The sequence below is a fragment of the Pagrus major genome, chromosome 18 (genome assembly GCF_040436345.1).
Source record: "Pagrus major chromosome 18, Pma_NU_1.0".
NCBI classification, from domain to species: Eukaryota; Metazoa; Chordata; class Actinopteri; order Spariformes; family Sparidae; genus Pagrus; species Pagrus major.
Genome location: NC_133232.1, coordinates 18,259,613 through 18,279,022, shown reverse-complemented (window position 1 = coordinate 18,279,022; position 19,410 = coordinate 18,259,613). Strand labels below are relative to the sequence as shown.

The 19,410-nt window shown below is 40.2% G+C and overlaps 2 protein-coding genes across 2 annotated transcripts; one reads left to right on the top strand and one right to left on the bottom strand.

Annotated features, from left to right (window-relative positions):
- Window positions 1–170: 170 nt before the first annotated feature.
- On the top strand, window positions 171–3,853 carry mmgt1 (membrane magnesium transporter 1). Its single transcript, XM_073487731.1, has 4 exons — window positions 171–280; window positions 650–702; window positions 817–920; window positions 2,975–3,853. The coding sequence occupies exons 1-4, from the start codon at window positions 202–204 to the stop codon at window positions 3,129–3,131; spliced, it is 393 nt and encodes a 130-aa protein (XP_073343832.1). The 5' UTR covers window positions 171–201; the 3' UTR covers window positions 3,132–3,853.
- Window positions 3,854–6,144: 2,291 nt separating this feature from the next.
- ints6l (integrator complex subunit 6 like) lies at window positions 6,145–18,697 on the bottom strand. The gene is made up of 18 exons (XM_073486314.1): window positions 18,486–18,697; window positions 18,286–18,363; window positions 15,055–15,204; window positions 13,241–13,330; window positions 12,905–13,088; window positions 12,666–12,794; window positions 11,932–12,095; window positions 11,332–11,484; window positions 10,954–11,086; window positions 10,549–10,643; window positions 10,325–10,435; window positions 8,805–9,020; window positions 8,550–8,676; window positions 8,045–8,187; window positions 7,718–7,949; window positions 7,261–7,626; window positions 7,065–7,158; window positions 6,145–6,893 (listed from the first exon to the last, which is right to left on the bottom strand). The coding sequence occupies exons 1-18, from the start codon at window positions 18,594–18,596 to the stop codon at window positions 6,791–6,793; spliced, it is 2,679 nt and encodes an 892-aa protein (XP_073342415.1). The 5' UTR covers window positions 18,597–18,697; the 3' UTR covers window positions 6,145–6,790.
- Between the last annotated feature and the right edge of the window lie 713 nt (window positions 18,698–19,410).

Genomic DNA, 19,410 nt, shown 5'->3' with positions numbered 1-19,410 from the left:
TAATTAGCATAAATAAACGGACATTAAAAATCCACTCAGAGTGTGAGCATGTATTTGTTATCTAATTTAAATATTTTCTCTTCTATTTAATATACTTTGTGATTATTTTTTTTACCCTGTCATGGTTGCGGCTGTTTACGACACTGTTTTACGACACTGTTTTACGACACCGCACACAGTCGCTCATCTCCCTGGTTCAAGATGGCCTCGTCGTTTTGGAAAGGTGTTGTCGGTGTCGGACTTTTTGCCTTAGCTCATGCGGCTTTCTCAGCGGCACAGCGTAAGTTTCAGTACAGGGAGTGAAAACACAAGTCTCCGTGTCTTTGTTTGTATCAGGAGGGCTCCGTTGTCACCGGGAAGGTTGATAAAACAGTCGGTTGGGCCTTTCGGTTCAGCGGCTAGCTAACGAGATGCTAGCGGAGCTTAGCCCCGTTCGTAGTTATTCACAGTGGTGGAAGACTGAATCACCATCTACAGTTAATATTAACATGTAACCACCAATGATATACGACGTTTAGTGTGACTACCATCGTTTTAAACTTTCAATACGCCTTTTTGTAGATGCATCTGTCTTAGCTGTTCAGTTACATCTGTCACAGTGTAACGGGGCTCGTTTGAATTGTTGGCTAACATGCATTTGTCCCATCAGATCGGTCATACATGCGACTCACAGAGAAGGAAAACGAGACACTACCAATTGATGTGAGTACTTTTAATCCTAATGCATTCAATTTAATTATCCCCCTTTTTTTCACAACAAAACCCAAAGAGTTGTTTGTGTTATTTTCATCGTTATCTGGTTCTGTCTTGTTGCAGATTGTATTACAGACCCTATTATCGTTTGTGATGACCTGTTATGGTATTGTCCACATTGCTGGAGAGTTCAAAGACATGGACGCCTCCTCAGAGCTGAAAAACAAGTGAGTTGAGTAATCCTGTAGCACCTTCCCCCCTTGATAATGTGGTTGTTTGTGTCCTCTGCCACTGGGGAAGCATGCTCACCACCTCTACTGCATTTATAGTAACACTACTGTAAATCAAATCCCACAGACACGCACTGAACTTTGTTCGTCTTCAATCTAATGTAAATGTCAGACACTTTATAATATGATGAGATGCATTGAAGAAAAAAATGACAGGTAAACATGAAGGCATCTATAAAGATAGCTCATGCATCATTTACTTTCAGTAAAGACCGGGCAGTGTAACTACTAAGTTTCGGATGAAATTATCTGCCCAAACCACATGCATTAAGTTGTCTTCAATGACTGTTGAGCAGGCCTCCTAAAGCTGTTTTACAGTCTACGCAGTATCAGATTAATAAGTGCGTCACTATGTAGCACGACTGTAGTTTAGATTTTCTTCCAAGCACTCGGCCACATCCGTCTGCCCTCCATGAGACTCAGCAGATCATCTTGTCCAATTGTAGAAACTTGACTGAAAAAGGGAAGAAGAGTTCTTTCTTTTTTCAGTGAACCAATTATTATGTAAGAAATAAGGAAATGAAAAACATCACAATTCCTAAAATCTAATGTAATCCTGTCAGATGACGATAATGTCCAGTTTGCAATGATACAAAAGAAGATGAATCTTTCTTTATCACACACAATCTTACTCCGTAAAATGTAGTGGATCTTGTTCTTTGAATTTAACCCATCCCTGAGGAGCAGTGGGCAGCCATCTTATGGTGCCCGAGGACCTACTCCAGATCTAAGATATTAGCTTGGGTTAAGCACCGACCAGAGAACTGACCTAATATAACATGTTTTAATGGTGGGGCAAACCGGAGAACCTGGTGTCAAGGACCTTCGTGCTGTAAATCAACAGTGCCAACCACTGTGCAACAAAGGAAAGCAGTAAATTCTCAGACGTAAGAGGCTGCATTTTCTTGATTATCAAAGTTGTTAAGCCAATTAATCAACAAAGCATTGCGATCATCTGCAACCAGTGCCTTATTATTTATATTCATGTAAGTGCCTGAACTATGTTATATCACAGACTCCTTTGCTTCTTCTTTTTTTGTGTCGTAATTTTCCACCAAGAGGACATGTGGTAAGAGGTTCCTCATGCACACATGCACAGAGGAACGTGTTATTTGAGTGTTATTTGTTGATATAAAAGCAGTGTATTAAACATTTTGTAAATAGTTGACACTTAAAAAAAAAAACTCCAGTGGTTTGTTAATGCTCAGAACTTTTAATTTTAATGTCCTAATTCCTCATAAAGAGCACACGCAGTAGTAATGCGCTATCATGTGCACGTTTCCACTGGTAACCACAAGATTATTATGGCAGTAGGTTTTTCAAATTGTTGTATGTATGGGTTTTGTTTCCTTACGGTTTAAGTCCTTTGCTTATTTCTCAGAATAGACTTTTAAGGGAGCAGATGTAATTGTATGACAGTGGGCACAGACGTGTGATCTGCCATTGTAAGAGGAGTTAGTCCCGTGTGACTTATGTGTTGCAGTAGGGCTGTAACACATACGTTGAATAGTTTATTATTAATGAGTATTTTCATCGTTGATTAAATCTGTCAATTAATTTCTCAAAAAATCAACTTGTTGTCAGAAAATGGTGAAAAATGTCAATCAGTGTTTCCCAAAGCCCAAGATGAGTTCTAAAATGTCTTTTTGTCCACAACCCAAATATGTTCAGTTTACTGTCATAGAGAAATAAAGAAACAAGAAAATACTATCATTAAAAGCTGGAATCTAAGAATTTTGCCTGTTTTCTGAAACCAATGAACTGTTTATCAAAATAGTTGGTGATTAAATTAACATTTGAAAACCAATCACTAATCATTATATCGCTACATTACAGTGCACCTGCTGCCTTCTTAAGTGTCCAGCATGTGAACGTCCGTCTGTATCTTTGAAAGCAGGACAATATTCCTTTGCTAGTATGTAAAGAATGACAGGGTGTAATATGGTCTGTTTCTATGTCTTTTCATAACTTAATCCTTTTTCTCTTTTTAGAACATTCGATACACTGAGGAACCACCCGTCTTTTTACCTTTTCAATCACCGGGGTCGGGTGCTATTCCGCTCACCGGAAGAGGAGCCCTCCTCTGTACGCAACCAGCAAGCTCTTCCCAACCCCATACGGCTACGCAAGCTGGAGCATTTGCACTGAGACTGGCCTTTTCCTGCCTGTGACATCACCCACATCAGATAAAATTTGATTTTGTTAGACAGAGGGGGCAAGAGAGAATTAATCTCCCTCTACTTTAATTTGTATTTGTACATAAACTAATATGCTGTCCAAACATGCATCTCTGTCCATACAAGTGGTCACCACCATATTCAACACTGACTGTGCCAACCCTTCAGTTTTTCAAGCCGATTTGTTTGTATATACAGTATGTAATCGCTTTGGAGTCTTAAGATACAGAGACATCTCCCCTTTTTGTCCCCTCTGAACTGAACTGGGATCTTGCTGTCCTTTGTATATTCCTTGTATGAGGGGCATAAAAACGTCTGTTTTGTTACTGTTCCATTTCATCCACGCATCAGTCCTCTGCAGCTGTCTGGGCAATATTTTGTCAACCGAAACAAGTTTTGTTGTATAAACGTAGGACCCATTTATTTCCTTGATGATTTCCTGGAAGCATAAAGGCTCATTTGAACATCCTGTATTCATTAAAGAGGTTTGAGTTATGACACAGGAAATCGACTCAAGGTGAGATGTGAAAACAGGAAACATTGGGCAGATGCTCTAATGATACTGTGAACACTATGGTGAACTAGAAAGTAATGGTACATTAATTTGGGTGAAGTTTGTTTTTCCTTCATTTTACATTTTGTTAAGATTCAACAAATGTTTTTAATTTAATAAAATGCATACGGATTTTACAAGTTGTCTGAATCTGATTTTTGCTTTGTAACACTGAGAGGCTGCTTCTGCCAAAAAGGGATCAAATCTCTACTGCATGTATCACTGATCGTCTATGGGAAGAAAAGCTCCTATGCAGAGATGTACCTGTGACCTTGTTGCTGGACTGCTGCATCACAAAAATTCCACCTGACCAGTTGCTCATGTTGGCCTCTAGGTGGCAGCAGAAGCTGAACTTTGAGACCGAGTTGTCAAGAAAGCTGCATCAAATCTGTTACTCATGAGCCACACAAAATGTTAAATGTTCACATCCCCATTTGATTTGCATTGAAACATATTTGAAGAGAGGTTATTTCCAAATAAAAGCTTAAAATGCTACTTTGGTTGGAAGTATTGATCCATCCAGTAAAATACATCCAAGACAACTGCTGAAAATGTTGCCTTCATTTAAGGAAAGATTCTGGTTTCTTTTGTAAGGGATGAGATTTAGTAAATCAGAGATTATGTTTAATTTCTGTTAAACAGCAAACCTTGTTCTTCAGCACAAATATCAGGCAGTTTCACATCTGTGGATAAAACAATCCTTTACCGATGATTGATCTCAGTTTATTTTTTAAGGCTCTATGTTTAGATGCAACATGTCCAAATGTGATGGCACTGTAGGCCATTAGTCTTTAAGGTGTTAAGTACACACACACTTGCACACAAAACAGGAGACACCATTCTACCACTGGTTTATTTTTTGTTTTGTTAAAAAAAGAGTAGGTTCATAAAACTTTCCATTTTATATACGTATTTAACAGTTTACAAAATTGGCTTTAAACATTTCAATCAAAATATTTCTTATACTCTGAAATAAACAAATTCACAAAAATAATCTCTATTCCTTATGAACATTAAAAAGTAGTGTACATCTGTCATAAAAAACGAGGGAAATGGAGGAGGAGCACTAACGTGGGTTCATGTAAAAAGCAGCAGAGGGCAGATTATTGGCTGTTAAATAGCAGGTGACTGTCGACTGAGCCTGACAGATGCTGAAATTCCTCGAAGGGAAGTTGTGATTCTGGGAATCAATGGAGTGCTTGTGGTGCTGTGGAGGAAGATTTACAGGACGCTGAGTGTGTGTGTGTGTGTTGGAGCAGAAATCTCTAAATGGATTCCAACAGCTGCATTCACTGAACTTCTATTGCTGTAATGGCAGGAAACAGGATAATGATCCTCAATCAATAAACCAGTAAACGTTCATCTTGTGGAGGGAATTTCATTAACAGTCCAACTCAGTAATACATCTATATACTACTGCTGTCCAGCTCCAGCTTTAAAAAGCACTGCTGTGTGAAGGTTGTCAACACAACTGTCAAATTAGTAGGAAAATGGACCCAATTTGGACACTTTAAAGCCAATTAATTAGGATAAAACAGACATGTGTGAAGGCTAAACTTTGTTGGATTTGATAACTGAAAAAAAAAAGTGAATTGGGTTCGACAAGACAAGACAAGATATACCATGATGAGAGAAATGTGAGAAATATGCCATATCATTTAAACTGAGGTACCTATCCCGTTAATATGGCAGTACTGGATATGCAGATATTTTTGCATCAATGTGATGTTGTACCGATATTTTTCTGTTATTTTATTGACTGGATTAGCCAAAAATAGACATTTCCATCTGACTAATTTTTCTTTCAATTGTTTCTCAATTGAATATCAAGAAAATTGGCGATATATCACAAATATTGCTACTGTAACATTAAATTACATAAATACTCATAGATTGTATGCATATTGCCTACCCTTAAAGGGTAACTCCGCCAATTTTACACATCAAAGTATGTTTACAGGTTGTGGGGAGTACTACGGAATATGTAGTACTACTTATGAAAAAAGTAGTATGAAGTGTTTTGTGGCTCCAGAAGTTGCATGTAATCTGATATGTTGCCCCCAGTAATGTCATTCAGTGGCTAAGTTGCATTGTGGGTAATGTAGGCACTAGGTTTTGAAAAGCAGCCCACTGGTCTACCACTGTACTCCTATAACACTGTTGAACTCATTATGGACAGTTTAAAAATGATCAAAATCGATTCAACAGAACCAGAAATATCACCTTCGCACATTCTTCTTCCTTGTCAAAACCTGGTGCCTACACTACCCACAATGCACCTTAGCCACTGAATGACATCACTGGGGGTAATATATATCAGATAACATGCAGCTTCTTCTGGAGCCGCAAAAGTCTTTATACTACTTTTTTCACATATGCAGTAGTACTCCTCAAGACCTGTAAACACACTTTAATGTGTAAAACTGGTGGAGTTACCCTTTAATGCAAATGCATATCAGTATGAGGTGATATGGCTAGGAAAATATCAGATAACAGGATCAGTATGGTACAGAAAAACAACTATTTTCTGTGCCTCATCCTTTACAACACACTCAGAATCTGAGGTATACCTAGGTGGACCAAATTTCAAACACTTTTCAGACCAGCTGAAGAACGATCTGTTTCTGCAGAATAACAACAACAGGAATGACTCTGTCCATCCCCCACTCTGTCATATGAGGATCTGACGGCTTATTGTGTATCTGTCTCACGGAGTGTATGTGTGTGTCTACTAAACAATGTGCCGATACAGACAAAAGCCATATGCATGTTTAAGGCATCTGTCAATATAAAGAGGATTATATTTAAAGTCTCTTTACTAATCTGGAGTGGATCTGTACTGCAGGCCGCTCCTTCAGTTAAACCCCTCACCCTCCACCTCTAACAGAATGTGATGTAACAGATCAGGGACAGTGGGAGCATCTACTATCAGTGCATTTGTCCTTTTTCTCTCCTACAGGCCCCCAAATTGTCTTTTTGAGGCCTCTCAATGCTCTTTTGTGGTGGTGAATCTAACGGTCGATACTTCAGACGAAAGGAGCTTTGTTCCTGTTTATAGTCCCAAAGTGGCTTCTTCACTAACTGCCATGATCATTTGGAAGCTGTGAGGATGCCGCGTGCTTCTCGTCCACTTTAGCGAGGGCTATCTCGAGCTGCTGGATCAGCACCCGCTTCTTGAACCTGCGAGAGAGGCAAAGGAAATTAGAAAGAAGGCTAGGGGTGACTCATGTAGGTGGACAGGATTTACAAGGATATGAAAATAATTACAATGTTGTTATGAGTCATTGTTAATAACATGCTTCCACTTAACCCAATACTTTAAAAAGTCTAAAATGAACCATTGTTTCTTACCTGATGGCCTCTTTGATAGCATGCTGGATGAAGTACTTTTGAACATTTGCTGGCCCTTTCACCTGCTGCAGTAGTCTGAGTATCGACTCATAGTCTGAGAAAAAACACACAGAATTGAAGAGACAGACATATGTTTCCATTATGACACTGACTTCAACAGGTGACAATAAAAATAAATGTAGTGGCTTATACTCACTTCTCCCAGGTTTGCGGACCTCCTTGATGACCCGACTCCTCAGCTCAGCTTGGCTGCCATCTAGTGGGGCTATGTATATGGTCTCTAGCACTGTGGGGTCAGCCTCAGGGTCCTCTAGGTGGCTCTGTGGACTCAGTCGCTCACAGTTGAGTTTCTCCTCCAGCGGCTGCTCGTCTAGATGATCTTCCACTAGTTTCTCCTCCGTCATGTTGACGTCCTCTCCCAGCCTGGCCTTCTCCTCCAGGCTCAGTGGAGATGGGTTCTCTGCTACAGTGTCCAGCTCTGCGGGCCAGATCTCCCCCGATTCCGGCCCAAGAACCCCATCTCCGTTACTCTCAGTGACCACCATGTTGTTGCCATCCACTCCTGTCAGGGTAACAAATATAACAAATTACAAATTCAGTAATTTTCTCATTTTCAATCTATTTTCTATGCATCTCATGCTCCAGGTTTTTACCTTTATGCTGTGGGATGGGTTTGAGGAGGTTCTGCTGCCCTTGAACCCCTGCCGGACTCTTTCCCACCACCACGTGGTTGGGGCTGCCTGGTGGAGTCTGTGGCCGCCGCAGTAATGGGGACATACTCCGCCTTCTCTTCATAGTGACGCCCGAGTTCGGATCACCAGAATTTACTCTTTTCTTATTTTGAGGACCTGCTACAAACTCATCAGCCTCATCGATCATCATCCCCTATACGAGAAAACGAACATTAAAGAGAGGTCAAATATTGAACAAAGAAACCTCATTGTGCATTGATAGAATGTTTTGTGTTGATGTATTTTTACCTTCTTATCCTGCTTGAAAGGATTCCCAAATGTGTGCAAGCGTTTAGGTTGGTCAGGGTCGATCTCCCTCAGAGGAGAAGGCATCATTTTAAGGTACTCTTGATAGTTTCCCATCTGAGCCACCGGGATACTGTGCAGATAGTCTGACAACCACAGAAAATCTTATTAAAATCAATCAAACACTTAAGTAACTACACAGGATTTCCTACAGTATTTATTTTGGCATCATTTACGTTCATTAAATGACTATCCTCAACCATGCAGCATTTGGAGAAATTGTTAAAAATGTATCTTAACTGGATCTGCTTGATACTTTTTAGATTAATATTTTTTTGCATGTTTGCATGAAATTTTCTTAAAATTGCATTTCAAAGTCAGCTCTGACTATTTTAAGACTGCAAACAATTGTATTTCCTCCTTTGGACTTGGTGTTTGAGTGCTGCTTTCATCAGGATGGTGGCAGGACAAAAGTACTCAAAATAACTTTAACAGTAGGATTTTATACCCTCGTCTTGCCCTCGTATCAGTTTTTGTGACGTCCGCAGCAAATTGGAGCGCATTCGGGTGAGCTGATCCAGAAGGTTCCGCCTTGGGATGTCGTAGGCATTTCGATAAGCTTGAGGTTTTACATCCTGTGAACACATCAGCATGTCCAGTCTGAGAAAACACACCAAACACTTGCCCTGTATTTCCTCCAGCGTTCCCACCCACCATAAGTATAACATGCTTTTCAGATATGTCCTTTCTGTCCTAAATCTACCTTGTTGAGCAGGGCGATCTGGAAGCCAGCAAACTCTTTGAAGTTCATGTCCACCAAACGAAGGGGCCCCTCCCCGGTGATTCCCTGCAGCAACTGCTTGAAGTCCCGGCGGTGGGCCAGAGAGAGGGAGCTGGAGTGGTTCTTCACCTTGATGCCAGTTTCTTGGGGAGCCTTCTTCCCCACAGACACAATCAGGCGATCTGACTCCATCTTTGCCTTTATACCAACAAAACAGGGAGAGAAACAATACACTTAACACGAGTGCCAAGTGCTTGAGTTCAGACTGAAATGACACTTTGGTAAGGCATACTGTTTACAGCACAGACACATCAAAGCACTTTGTTGTGCATTTTTCTATGTTAAGTCTTGAGTCTTTTATAAAAACAATTTCACACTTCATGCTTGCTTTCTTTATACTAACACTCTTTACCAGCCATCTGCTGAACTCAAACACTGCAGCAATATGTTTACATCAATAATAATGGTATAAACACACTGCAGCTCCTCTCCCACATAATAGAACAAAGAGGAAGAGCTTGTTTGCCTCGTGTTTGGATGACAAATTAAGATAAATTGCATTGCATACTTTCATTCTATGAACATTCACTAAGGCGTCAGTGATGATTATCTTTAAGGCAGAGAAAGCAGACATGATTCTTGACAATCTGTGATATTTTGGCCATTTAGACTACAGACACATTCATATGTATACTAAAAGCCTCATTCTGAAAAGTTGGGACACTGTTTTATATCCTTTATACACTCATGTGTTTCACAAATAGGTGAAACTCGTCCCATCCTTGCTTGTGAACGACTGAGCCTTTCAGATGCCCCTTCATACCCATTCATGATGATCATATCATATCTTGATCATAACAGAAATGTTTTACTACTGTATTCAAAATGACTGATGCTAATCAAACCCGTGAATAGGGATGCACATTTTTAACAATTTCTTTAATTGACAGTCGGCTGCCTTAACGATCGATTATTAATTAATACTTAATAATCTATGAAATATGTTGGACATTTTTCTATTAGAAAACTGTTTTAACCCCTGACTTGATCTATTTTAGATGCAAAATCAAGGGGGGGGCTTCATTTTAACCGCGGAGCTCCCGTCTGTTGCTATAAAATGGCTAAAATGAAATATTATCAGTTTGTGTACAATGTCTTGTTGTATTTTTGTGAAATTGCAAATAACTTGTATTTTAAATAAATAAATAGTTCCAGTACCAGTATTTTGTTTTTTATTTTGATATATTTGATAAGTAAGTATTCTTAATTTGTAAAGATACTTTTTGATGTATTTGTGTCCATCTCTGATTGTTGGTTAATACATTTTTAATAAGTTAAATGATTAATGATTAACATCTCTACCTGTGACAGAATTACAATTCTTCTTTATTGCCTTATATAACTCAAGTTGTTGCCTTGTGTGTTTAGTTGTTGCCTTAACCTGCCAATCAATTTCCAGAGTTTCCATCCCATGTTTTGATTTTGTCTCATGCTCACTGTACCTGCTGGCTGAGCTTCTTCAGGTAGGAGATAACACTGTAACTGAGGCCACAGTCCATAGTCTCTGCAATAAGATTAGGCGCCCCCATCATCCTCAATGCCTTTTTCAAGGGCTGTCAGAAGATAGCAAGAGAAAACTGTAGATGTTAGTTAAATGCAGAAACATTATAAATCCATGTGCTGAATGTTTACTAAAAGCAGCATAAGTGACACAGCATTAGTTTACCAATAGGTAGTACGGAGGCATCGTCTTCAGGTACATCTCAAAAGCCTGCCGCCACTTGAGGTTTGGTTTTAGTTTGTGCACTTTAAACAAATCATCTGAATGGAGACAAAGAAAGGAGTCAGACATCCACCTGCACCTCCTACTGCTGCTGCAAACATACACTATCATTTATCCTTTTAAATGTCCCAAAATACCCCAAAATATCTATTTGTTGCACAGCATTATTAAAGATGAACTGTTGATTAAGCTGTTGTTGTTATGTGTGACTATGTTTATAGGTAAAGATGATCATGAGGAAAAAAAGATTGTGGATAATGAGGTGACCCAGAAAAGGAAGGCTCAGATCTACTGATCCAGAAGTTTTGAGGCCACTTTAAAGAAACGGTTTACTGCCATATGTCTTACCTAGGAGTGGGAGAAGGACTGGGTAATTGTAAGGCATGACAAACAGGTTGACACAGGTGAGAGTGGTGCTGGCTTTAAGGTAGCCAAATGGCTGCCCCAGGTCATTCTGCTTCGCACTGCTGCTAACAAACACCTGAGGACAACAAGGAAAATTATAAAGTCAAATATAATTTTGGTTATTGAGCTGCAACATTTAACTTCAGAAAACCGTGCTCAGAGACTTCATTCATAACCACAAACAACAAACAAAAAAGATGTTTTGAATTAAGCTGGCAGCCTCATTACTATTTCTCATTTTTCAAAAATTCATATAGGCAACACCAGGGACATTAAAAACAAGCCAACAGAAGAGGATGGGTGTGTGAATATCTACTATACCTGCCAGCACATGTGTGGAGACTTCCTTTCCAAAATGAACTGGGTGAGTGGAGATGGCTCAAGTTCATACTTGTCAAAGGGAAGCTTGTCAATCACCATGGGCTCACAGTCCACACAAGAGAAACGCACCACAGGGTGTGCAGTGCGAGGTGGCTGGGAAGAAGAGATGGAGATCAGTGAGGAAACTGTAAGACATGTTTATCTGTGGCATGGACCAGTGTGATGTCTTTGCAAAAGCAACAGATAATGGAAATCAGAGGTGTTTGCAGAGTTGGACACTTGATTATATCGGCTGTAAGTCAAAGTTACTGACTCAGAAAAAGAGGACTGCCAATAGAAGATAGAAGGGCAGTAAAACAAGAGAGACAAGGTGAAAGTGAAAGAGGTTTGTGTAAATGTGTCTCTGCTGGGAAAATCTACACACACACGCAAATATGGGGGTGGACAGAATAATGTCAAAGACAGCCTGCTGTGTCAATTTATTGTGTATGTATGCAGATTTACCTACATATATAGTCATAAACCCAGTTCATTAAAAGATAACCTGCAAACTGATGGACTTAAGGTGCTCCTGACACATTATAGCCCCTGTCTGCTCACCAGGGTGGGAGAATTCTGGTCTGGCCAGAAGGACTCTGGTATGGGCCAGTGCCCAACTGGAACCCCAGTCTTTGGGTTCGGTCGCACATAGATGAGTTTGTGGCAACTGTGCCACGGCTGTGGGCCAAAGGACGACACAGGACGACTCAACTCCACTGAGTTGTCTGTAAAAATAACAAAACACAAACAATTAATGGGAACATCTGTCAACCTGAGTCACTGGTATGAATAAGTTTTTCTATCAGCTTCCCTTAAAATGTCTGTTTATAAGATACAATACAAATTGGAATCTGTCCTTTCACCAGTATAATTATTATGAGTAAAAATTCTCAGCATTTATGCTCTTTTATATTTGGCTGATCGAGAGAATGCACTCAGTTCTCCTTTTAGTGTAAAACTGCACTGTGGTGATCCTGGGTGAGAAGAGTCTCTTCTGCTTTCAGCTGGTTTACTGCCCGCAGTATGTTTGCTCTAACCCACTGCATGAAATGTGATGAGATAATGTGCTCAGAAACTCACTTCTCACAGAGTGCATGAGCCATTTGATTCATGCTCCATGCACTTGACTGGGTTCTTTGGTAGTGAAACATTTTGTGGATGACACCATTTACTGACTTAAATACTCGATTTTTTAAACTGCTCTTAATGTTTGTAAATTTGTCCATAACTATTTTGAGGACAACACAAAGGTTGCATTTTTGTGTCCGTTCAGTCTGTGTAATCCATTAACTCACCTTCCCCAACGAGAGGCGGATCCGGCCCTGTCTTCTCAAAATTAATAACAACACCACTTTGAACCTTTTGGACCAGAGACTCCAGACACTGGTTCAACATCCTCTGTGTCCGCACGCAGTATGATCGCCCTGAGAGAAAGATGGGAGTTTAGCATCGATAATAAAATTAAATTATGACTGCTACCAAAAAGTACAGACACATGATAATTATGAAAAGAAATGGTAAGAAAATAATGAACCTCCAGTGACTTCACACATCTGGGTGATAGCAGACTCATCTGTGGGGACACTGCCAAGCTGCTCGTTGTCTGGCGTGGCTGCTCCTGGCAGCCTCAGCACCAATGCAAACAGACGCTGGTCCCAGCGAAAGGGCTCTTTGGTCAGCTCACTGCCTGCCAACGGAGAGTTCAGAGGCAGGTGCAGCTAGACAACAGACAGGGCAAAAATAGACAAGGATGAGAAGTTTTATATGAGAAATTTGCCATAGGTCACCATTTTATTAACCGTCCGTCAAGTCTGGACACATTACTACAAACACTACATGGTGGCACTACTGCATTTGTTTGTGTTCTCACCTCATCTGGCACCCCAGAGCTGTGTGTGAGCTTGTTCCCATCAGTGATAGTGATGATCACAGATGGCTCAAGGAAGAAGGGGTTACGGCCCTGAGAGGGAAACAGTAACACCCAGCAATTAAATCACGGTTCAGCCAAACAGTGACCCTGATTTTTCTCACCAGACTGTTTTCTTTCGTTTATGTTCCAAACCAAACACATTGTCTGGGCTCCGTGTCTCAAAGAGATTGTAAAACATGTAACCAGTCTCTTCTGCTTACAGTCATGCAAAATGCCTGAACGCAGATTAAATTGAACAACAATTAGCATGGTGTTGTCATAACACCTCTGATAACCTCCTGGATACTAATATGAACTGTGTGTTGCAGCTTGTAATCTTGTAGCTGTAAGCTGCAGAGTGTCCTTGTGTTACTTGCTAAGGACAGAGGCCTCTACCACTGTGCTGCAGGGGTCAGCCTTGTCTAATTCAAACACACAGAGAATGCATCAGTGGATTTACACACACACAATGCATAGTACTTGAATCACTACTTGAGCGTAGTAGTCTATCTTTGGCTCCAGGCAGGGGTTTGGAGGAGAGATGTGTGTGAGGAGCTGATGACAGTGCTCACTGAGGCAGGATGGAGTGGATTAAGCTGCAATCAAGAGTCAATATTCTTCTCTTTGTCTCCAGGTAAGGGAATAAAGACTGCCGACTGAAAGCTTTGTCACAATCGTTATCAAAACCTCAATTTGTCCTGTGTGTGGTGGCTGTATTAGGACGGCCTTGTTTTACACTCACTTTCTTGCTGCTCTGTCAGACCTAATTTTGTCTTGTGGAATCAGCTTTAAAATGCTTTGCTCACAGGCACTTAACTTCCTCCACTTGTAATATTATCAGCTTTCTTGGACTAAAATCAGCATCTCTCTGTTTCTAGGCCATCTTACTGGTTTTCTTGGTCAGTCTATTACACAACCAATCTACCACTAAATGATAACAAATACATGGCATACTAGAAACAGGGCATGTCACTGTCTAGTCACTCTTTGTGTTTAGGGTATGAAATGTGTACCTGATGCCATGTTTTCAACTAGAAAAGACAGATTAATTTGTGTTTTATACAGTCACTGTATCTAAATAAATTCTGTGAGTAATCATTAAAGGTGCACTATGTAGTTTGGGGGAAGAAATTAAATTCAGAAGAGAAAGATCTTCATTGACTGATTCTTTTGCCTAAACAAACCAAATAAACAAACTCTCTTTGTTTTCATGACTGAATGAACTGAATAAACAAACTGACCTTAAAAGGACAACACAATTTCATACTGTTTTATATTTGGACCCTGTCACCTTTCTAGTTTCAAACAGTGTTCTGAGGACCTTATTTCCCTCTGAGAACAGCTTGTTTAGTCAGTAATGGAAAACATAAATATTTCTGAGTTTGTATTATTAAGTCCTTAAAATTTCGATATTGTATTATCTTAACCTACATAATGCCACATTAAAATTATTACTTTTAAACATTTTTTGCTCATTATTGATAAATCTGCCGATTATTTTCTTAATTAGTCAAATGCTGAGCCTTAAAGAATGAAATATGTCCATTAAAGTATAAAGAAATTACATCACATTGCTCTTTTTGTCTGACCAACGGTCATTCTGATAATGGACTAATAAATTAAAATGACTAATAATTGCAGCTCTAATTAAAATGACTGTTAAACCTTTTTTTTTTTTTAAAAAAAACCCTATCTAAACTAATTCTACTTTTTCTTATGACAACAGATGAGACTGCTGCCAAAGAAATGTATACCAGGATGCTGTTATCAAATACCTGTCCATAGTTGTCGATGCCTGAGACAAGACGGTTGAGGTTAAGCAGGTCAAAGGCTGTGCGAAGGGCATGACCTAACGTGGTCAGCCCAGATGCCTGCAGGTTCTTCAGCTCGCACATGAAGGTGGCGTGGTTCTCCTTCCAGCCGGCCTGAAATACATACATGGACAGTGTGCTGACTGCACTGCATGGAAAACACACAACACAGTAGCAGCAGAAGAGGCCTGAAGCCTCAGTGCATGGTGAACAACCGCAAACCAAAATAGATCCACACCCACAGATACCCATACTATGTAATTACAAAGGAAAACAGAAGGAGTTTTGTTCGCTGACAACCACAAACTGATTCATGTCAAGCATATGACTGCTACCTTGGGTAAGGCTGGTTTGTCTAAGCAGCCCAACGATTCTGTGCAGGATGACAACCAAAGACTAACCATGCAATGATATCAGGTTATGTCAAGCTCTGGAAATAGATGATAATATTGTTGAAATGCATGCCCACATTTGAGCTGAATGGTGCTGTTGAAAAAAAGAGTCTAATTTCATACATGACAAGCACCCAAAAATACTCTTCTTCCCACTGCAGCCTGTCCTCTCTACTGACGGAGATATACTCCCACAGAAGAGCTCGTGGGTGTGTTACTGCTCTTGGACTTTTCTCCAGCAGGGTCAAGTACCTTATAGCTGCAGCTTCATGCTTAATCTAAGGATGACCTGCAAGCTTACCACTTCCTTTATCGGGAGAGAAGGAGGGGGAGACGCACAGAGAGAGATGAAGAGTAAGGGAGATAAAACTTGAAGTGCCAGTGTCAACATTTTTGCTCTGAATTAGGCCAGTGTCTAGATTTTTTGATTGTCATGGGATATCATTCCAAAGCCATGATTTGGGTGGAATTTCTTGTGTCACATGAAAGACGTTAGATGAATATTACACAGACATACAAGCAACATCACTGAGGCAAAACTGAATGTGGAAGACAATCACAGGGATAGTAGAAAAGTAATAACCCAGACATAGACCCTTGTGTAGGCCAGTGGAAGTGTAAGGCTTAGCTTGCACTCAATAATTCAGACTACAGAATATTTCTATTTTCTTCTCGACCAACCTCCTCTCTCTCCCTCTACATCAACAATTTATTGCCTCTCTGTAACTGTGCAATCAGAGCAGCCCCATTCAGCATAACCTTGTCCTTTCATCATAATCCTCATAGCACACAGCGGGCAGAAACAACAAAGGAGGCAAAAAAGAGAGGAAGAGCAGGAGGGAGAGGAGTTGAGGACTGACTTTGAAATAAGGGAATAGCACTTCAGACAGCAGCACCTGGGTAATTTTAGGTGAGGGAGGAGAATCAGATGTCGGATTATTTTGCTCTGATGTCAAACACACGATTATGTGGATGGGATACATCAACCAGTGATCTGGTTTCAAATACTGCAAGGTCAGTGACTGAATGAAGTAGGAAGAACCACATGAATGACAGCATCCTCTTGTAACATTTTGTCATGACCCCAGTCCTACAAATTTGCCTACAATAACAAGATAAAAATTACACAATAATGCTCTAAGTGCTGAGGCAGTGAGCTCAAACTGCTCCATTTGGAGGTCAATAAAGAGCCAGATAAAGCCTGATAGTTACTTTGCTTTTGCATAACTTTTAATATAAAAGCTAAGCAACAATGTAAAGGTTTGTAAAACAAAATATACTGCGCTAAAAGTTCTCCTTTACGTGTTTGATTCAAATCATATCTGAGGAAAGGGAAGTGGTGAAAAAGCTTTGCCTATCCATCAAAAATTTGGGGTATAATAGTACCATTGTCCAAAAAAGCATTTAATTTTATGTTACTTTACCTAATATATGTTAGGCAAAATATAATCAAAGTAAAAAATGTAGGAAGCACTAGACTGTTAATAATGGACTAGTCAAAAGTATAATTGAATACATAAATCATAGCTAGTTCAATGTTTGAATTAATTGTACAAGGGAAAACCTCGAATCAGCTCATAAAATAATAAGAATTTATTTTACCAGCTCAATTTTTCATCCACTTCTCCTATATTCTCATTCCTCCCAGATGTTTAATTATTCATACATTTCCCATTTTCTTTGTTGCTTGTATGATCATTAGAAGTGTGTGCATCTCCACTGCTTGGACAAAAGTGTGAAATATTCTCACTTCTGTGCTGGTGCACTTTAAAAAGCTGTAGCTGTTGGAATGGTGCAGCAAAGTACACAAAAGTTGATCTTTCAAAATCAAAAAAGTTTGTTAGGAAAACAATTAATACAGAATTAAGTTGTAAAAACAAGTACATTTTGACTTGCACTATGCTATATAACATATGCTCCTCCGCACACCAGCAACTACTATTAAGATGAAATACAAAAAAAGATGGATTATAGGAAGATTATATAAGGAAAGCAAACTATTTTAAACCCCTTCAAGCATAAATGGAATAAAAGTACTCAGCGTGTTTTGTTGAGTAGTAGTAATGTTGTTTGTAGACAGAGTTAGGCAGGCCAAGAGATTTCTATTAAAGACCAGTCACTGGAGCAGATCAGGGACTTTGGGGGTTCATGCGGGTACTTAGGATTGCACTTTATTGGGCATGAAAAGCTTAGTTGTGAGGATAGCTTTGTTGATATGGAACCCCTAATATTGTTGCAGTGAGTCACAAGTTGTTTTGTTTTGTTTGGGTGCATGTGTGTGTGTGTGTAGGGAAACCAGAATGTTTGTATGCTGAGCATAGCGCTCATAATGTCGGTATGACAAATAATTATCATCTGAATAATGAATATTTTCTTCAAGCGAACTCACATGAAAATTAAAAAAAAATTCTCATGATGAAGAGGGTTTATCAACTTTCAGCCCAGATTGACCAATAGTAATGCGTGGATGATGCAAAGGGAGGAGTAGAGGATGATTGGCGGGCATCTTGACCAATCTAGACACTGTACTTTCAAAAAAAGAGCGACGTCATAGGCGATAATAAATCTCTCCGCCTCCATCTCAACGCCCGAGACTTTTCTCAACACAAAAGCAAAATGTCCGCTGGATGGTCGGAGGCAGTGCAGCTCCGGGTCTGCGGGTATTTGGAGCAAAAAAAATGCCGTTTTTCGCCACCGGGAAGCCGCCCAACACTGACTACAAACCAGAAGGACAATAAAGTCTCACTGACAGAAAAATACGTTCGACTTGTCAAATGTAAAAATTGTATCAGTTGCTAATTACCTTCACTCCGTATGGTGGATCATCGAATGTAACTAGCATGTACCTGTCGCCTCTACTAGCCGGGTCTCGGGCACGCAGCTGTCAAAAAAAGAAAACCAAAACAACATATATATTAATTTCGACCAATCTTGTCCATGGAACCCTAAGCTCTCCAAAGGTGCATACTTGCTGAGAAAAGTCGGGGTAAAATCATTCTTTACCTTCATAAAGACCTCAACCGCGCCTTTAGCAACGTCCAGATACGTCGTACCCAAATAAGTGCGCTGATTCATAGAGGCGGACGTGTCTAAGAGGAAAAGTAAAATAGGCATTTTAAATGTAAAGCCGCGGTTGTATGCTTTTCTAAAATAACTGTTGTCCACATATGACCTATCGTGCGGCCAAACAGTTCACACATGTGTGTATATATTTGTTATAATAAGCCCCCCCTCCAGAAGAGGGCCGCTGCCTCTGCTCTCTCTCTGGCTGCCTTTCTAGAGCTCTGTCTCAGCTCGCGCTGTTCAACTTCTGCTCCTAACCGAATGGAACGCCCCGCTCCCTCCACCACGACGCCATTGGCTGAGCCCAATTCCACTGGCCACGCCCTCTCTAATATATAAATATATAACGAGGTCGACATGGCTCGTGTATACAGTACATCCGCTTACCCTTTCGCTCGTGCGTGCGTGTGTATGTGTGTGCTAAACGGCCGGATATTCAAAAGTATGGTGTGTGGCTCTGGTGTTTGTGTGCACGCGTGTGATCCACACCATAAAGAAACCTATCTGCCAGGTTTAAAGCCAGCTAACTGACAGTTAGGGTTGAATATCATATTCAGAGACCTGAAATAAAGAAACCTATCTAGAAATGTGTTGCCAATTCCCTCGCACCCCTCCTCCACACACACACACACACACACACACACACACACACACACACACTACCCCTCTCTTTCTCTGCTCCCTCTCGTGTCACTCGCTTGATGCGTTCAAAGCCCCTCAAAAAGGTCCGTCCTTCCGACTCAGAAACACAACACAACAAGAACATAATGCACTTGCATCACCTAATCAACCACCAACGATATTTTAGTTGGAGACTGTTTGAGTCTAGGAATCAAGATTCATATTTACGGCATGTGCATTGTGT

Excerpts from the sequence above, each read along its gene's own strand:
- mmgt1 (XM_073487731.1), top strand. The coding sequence starts at position 202 with ATGGCCTCGTCGTTTTGGAAAGGTGTTGTCGGTGTCGGACTTTTTGCC. Across the intron at positions 281-649 it reads GGCTTTCTCAGCGGCACAGC|ATCGGTCATACATGCGACTC; the intron begins GTAAGTTTCAGT and ends TTGTCCCATCAG. Across the intron at positions 703-816 it reads ACGAGACACTACCAATTGAT|ATTGTATTACAGACCCTATT; the intron begins GTGAGTACTTTT and ends GTCTTGTTGCAG.
- ints6l (XM_073486314.1), bottom strand. The coding sequence starts at position 18,596 with ATGCCTATTTTACTTTTCCTCTTAGACACGTCCGCCTCTATGAATCAG. Across the intron at positions 10,436-10,548 it reads TGCCTCCGTACTACCTATTG|CCCTTGAAAAAGGCATTGAG; the intron begins GTAAACTAATGC and ends ATCTTCTGACAG. Across the intron at positions 7,627-7,717 it reads ACCCATCCCACAGCATAAAG|GAGTGGATGGCAACAACATG; the intron begins GTAAAAACCTGG and ends TTACCCTGACAG.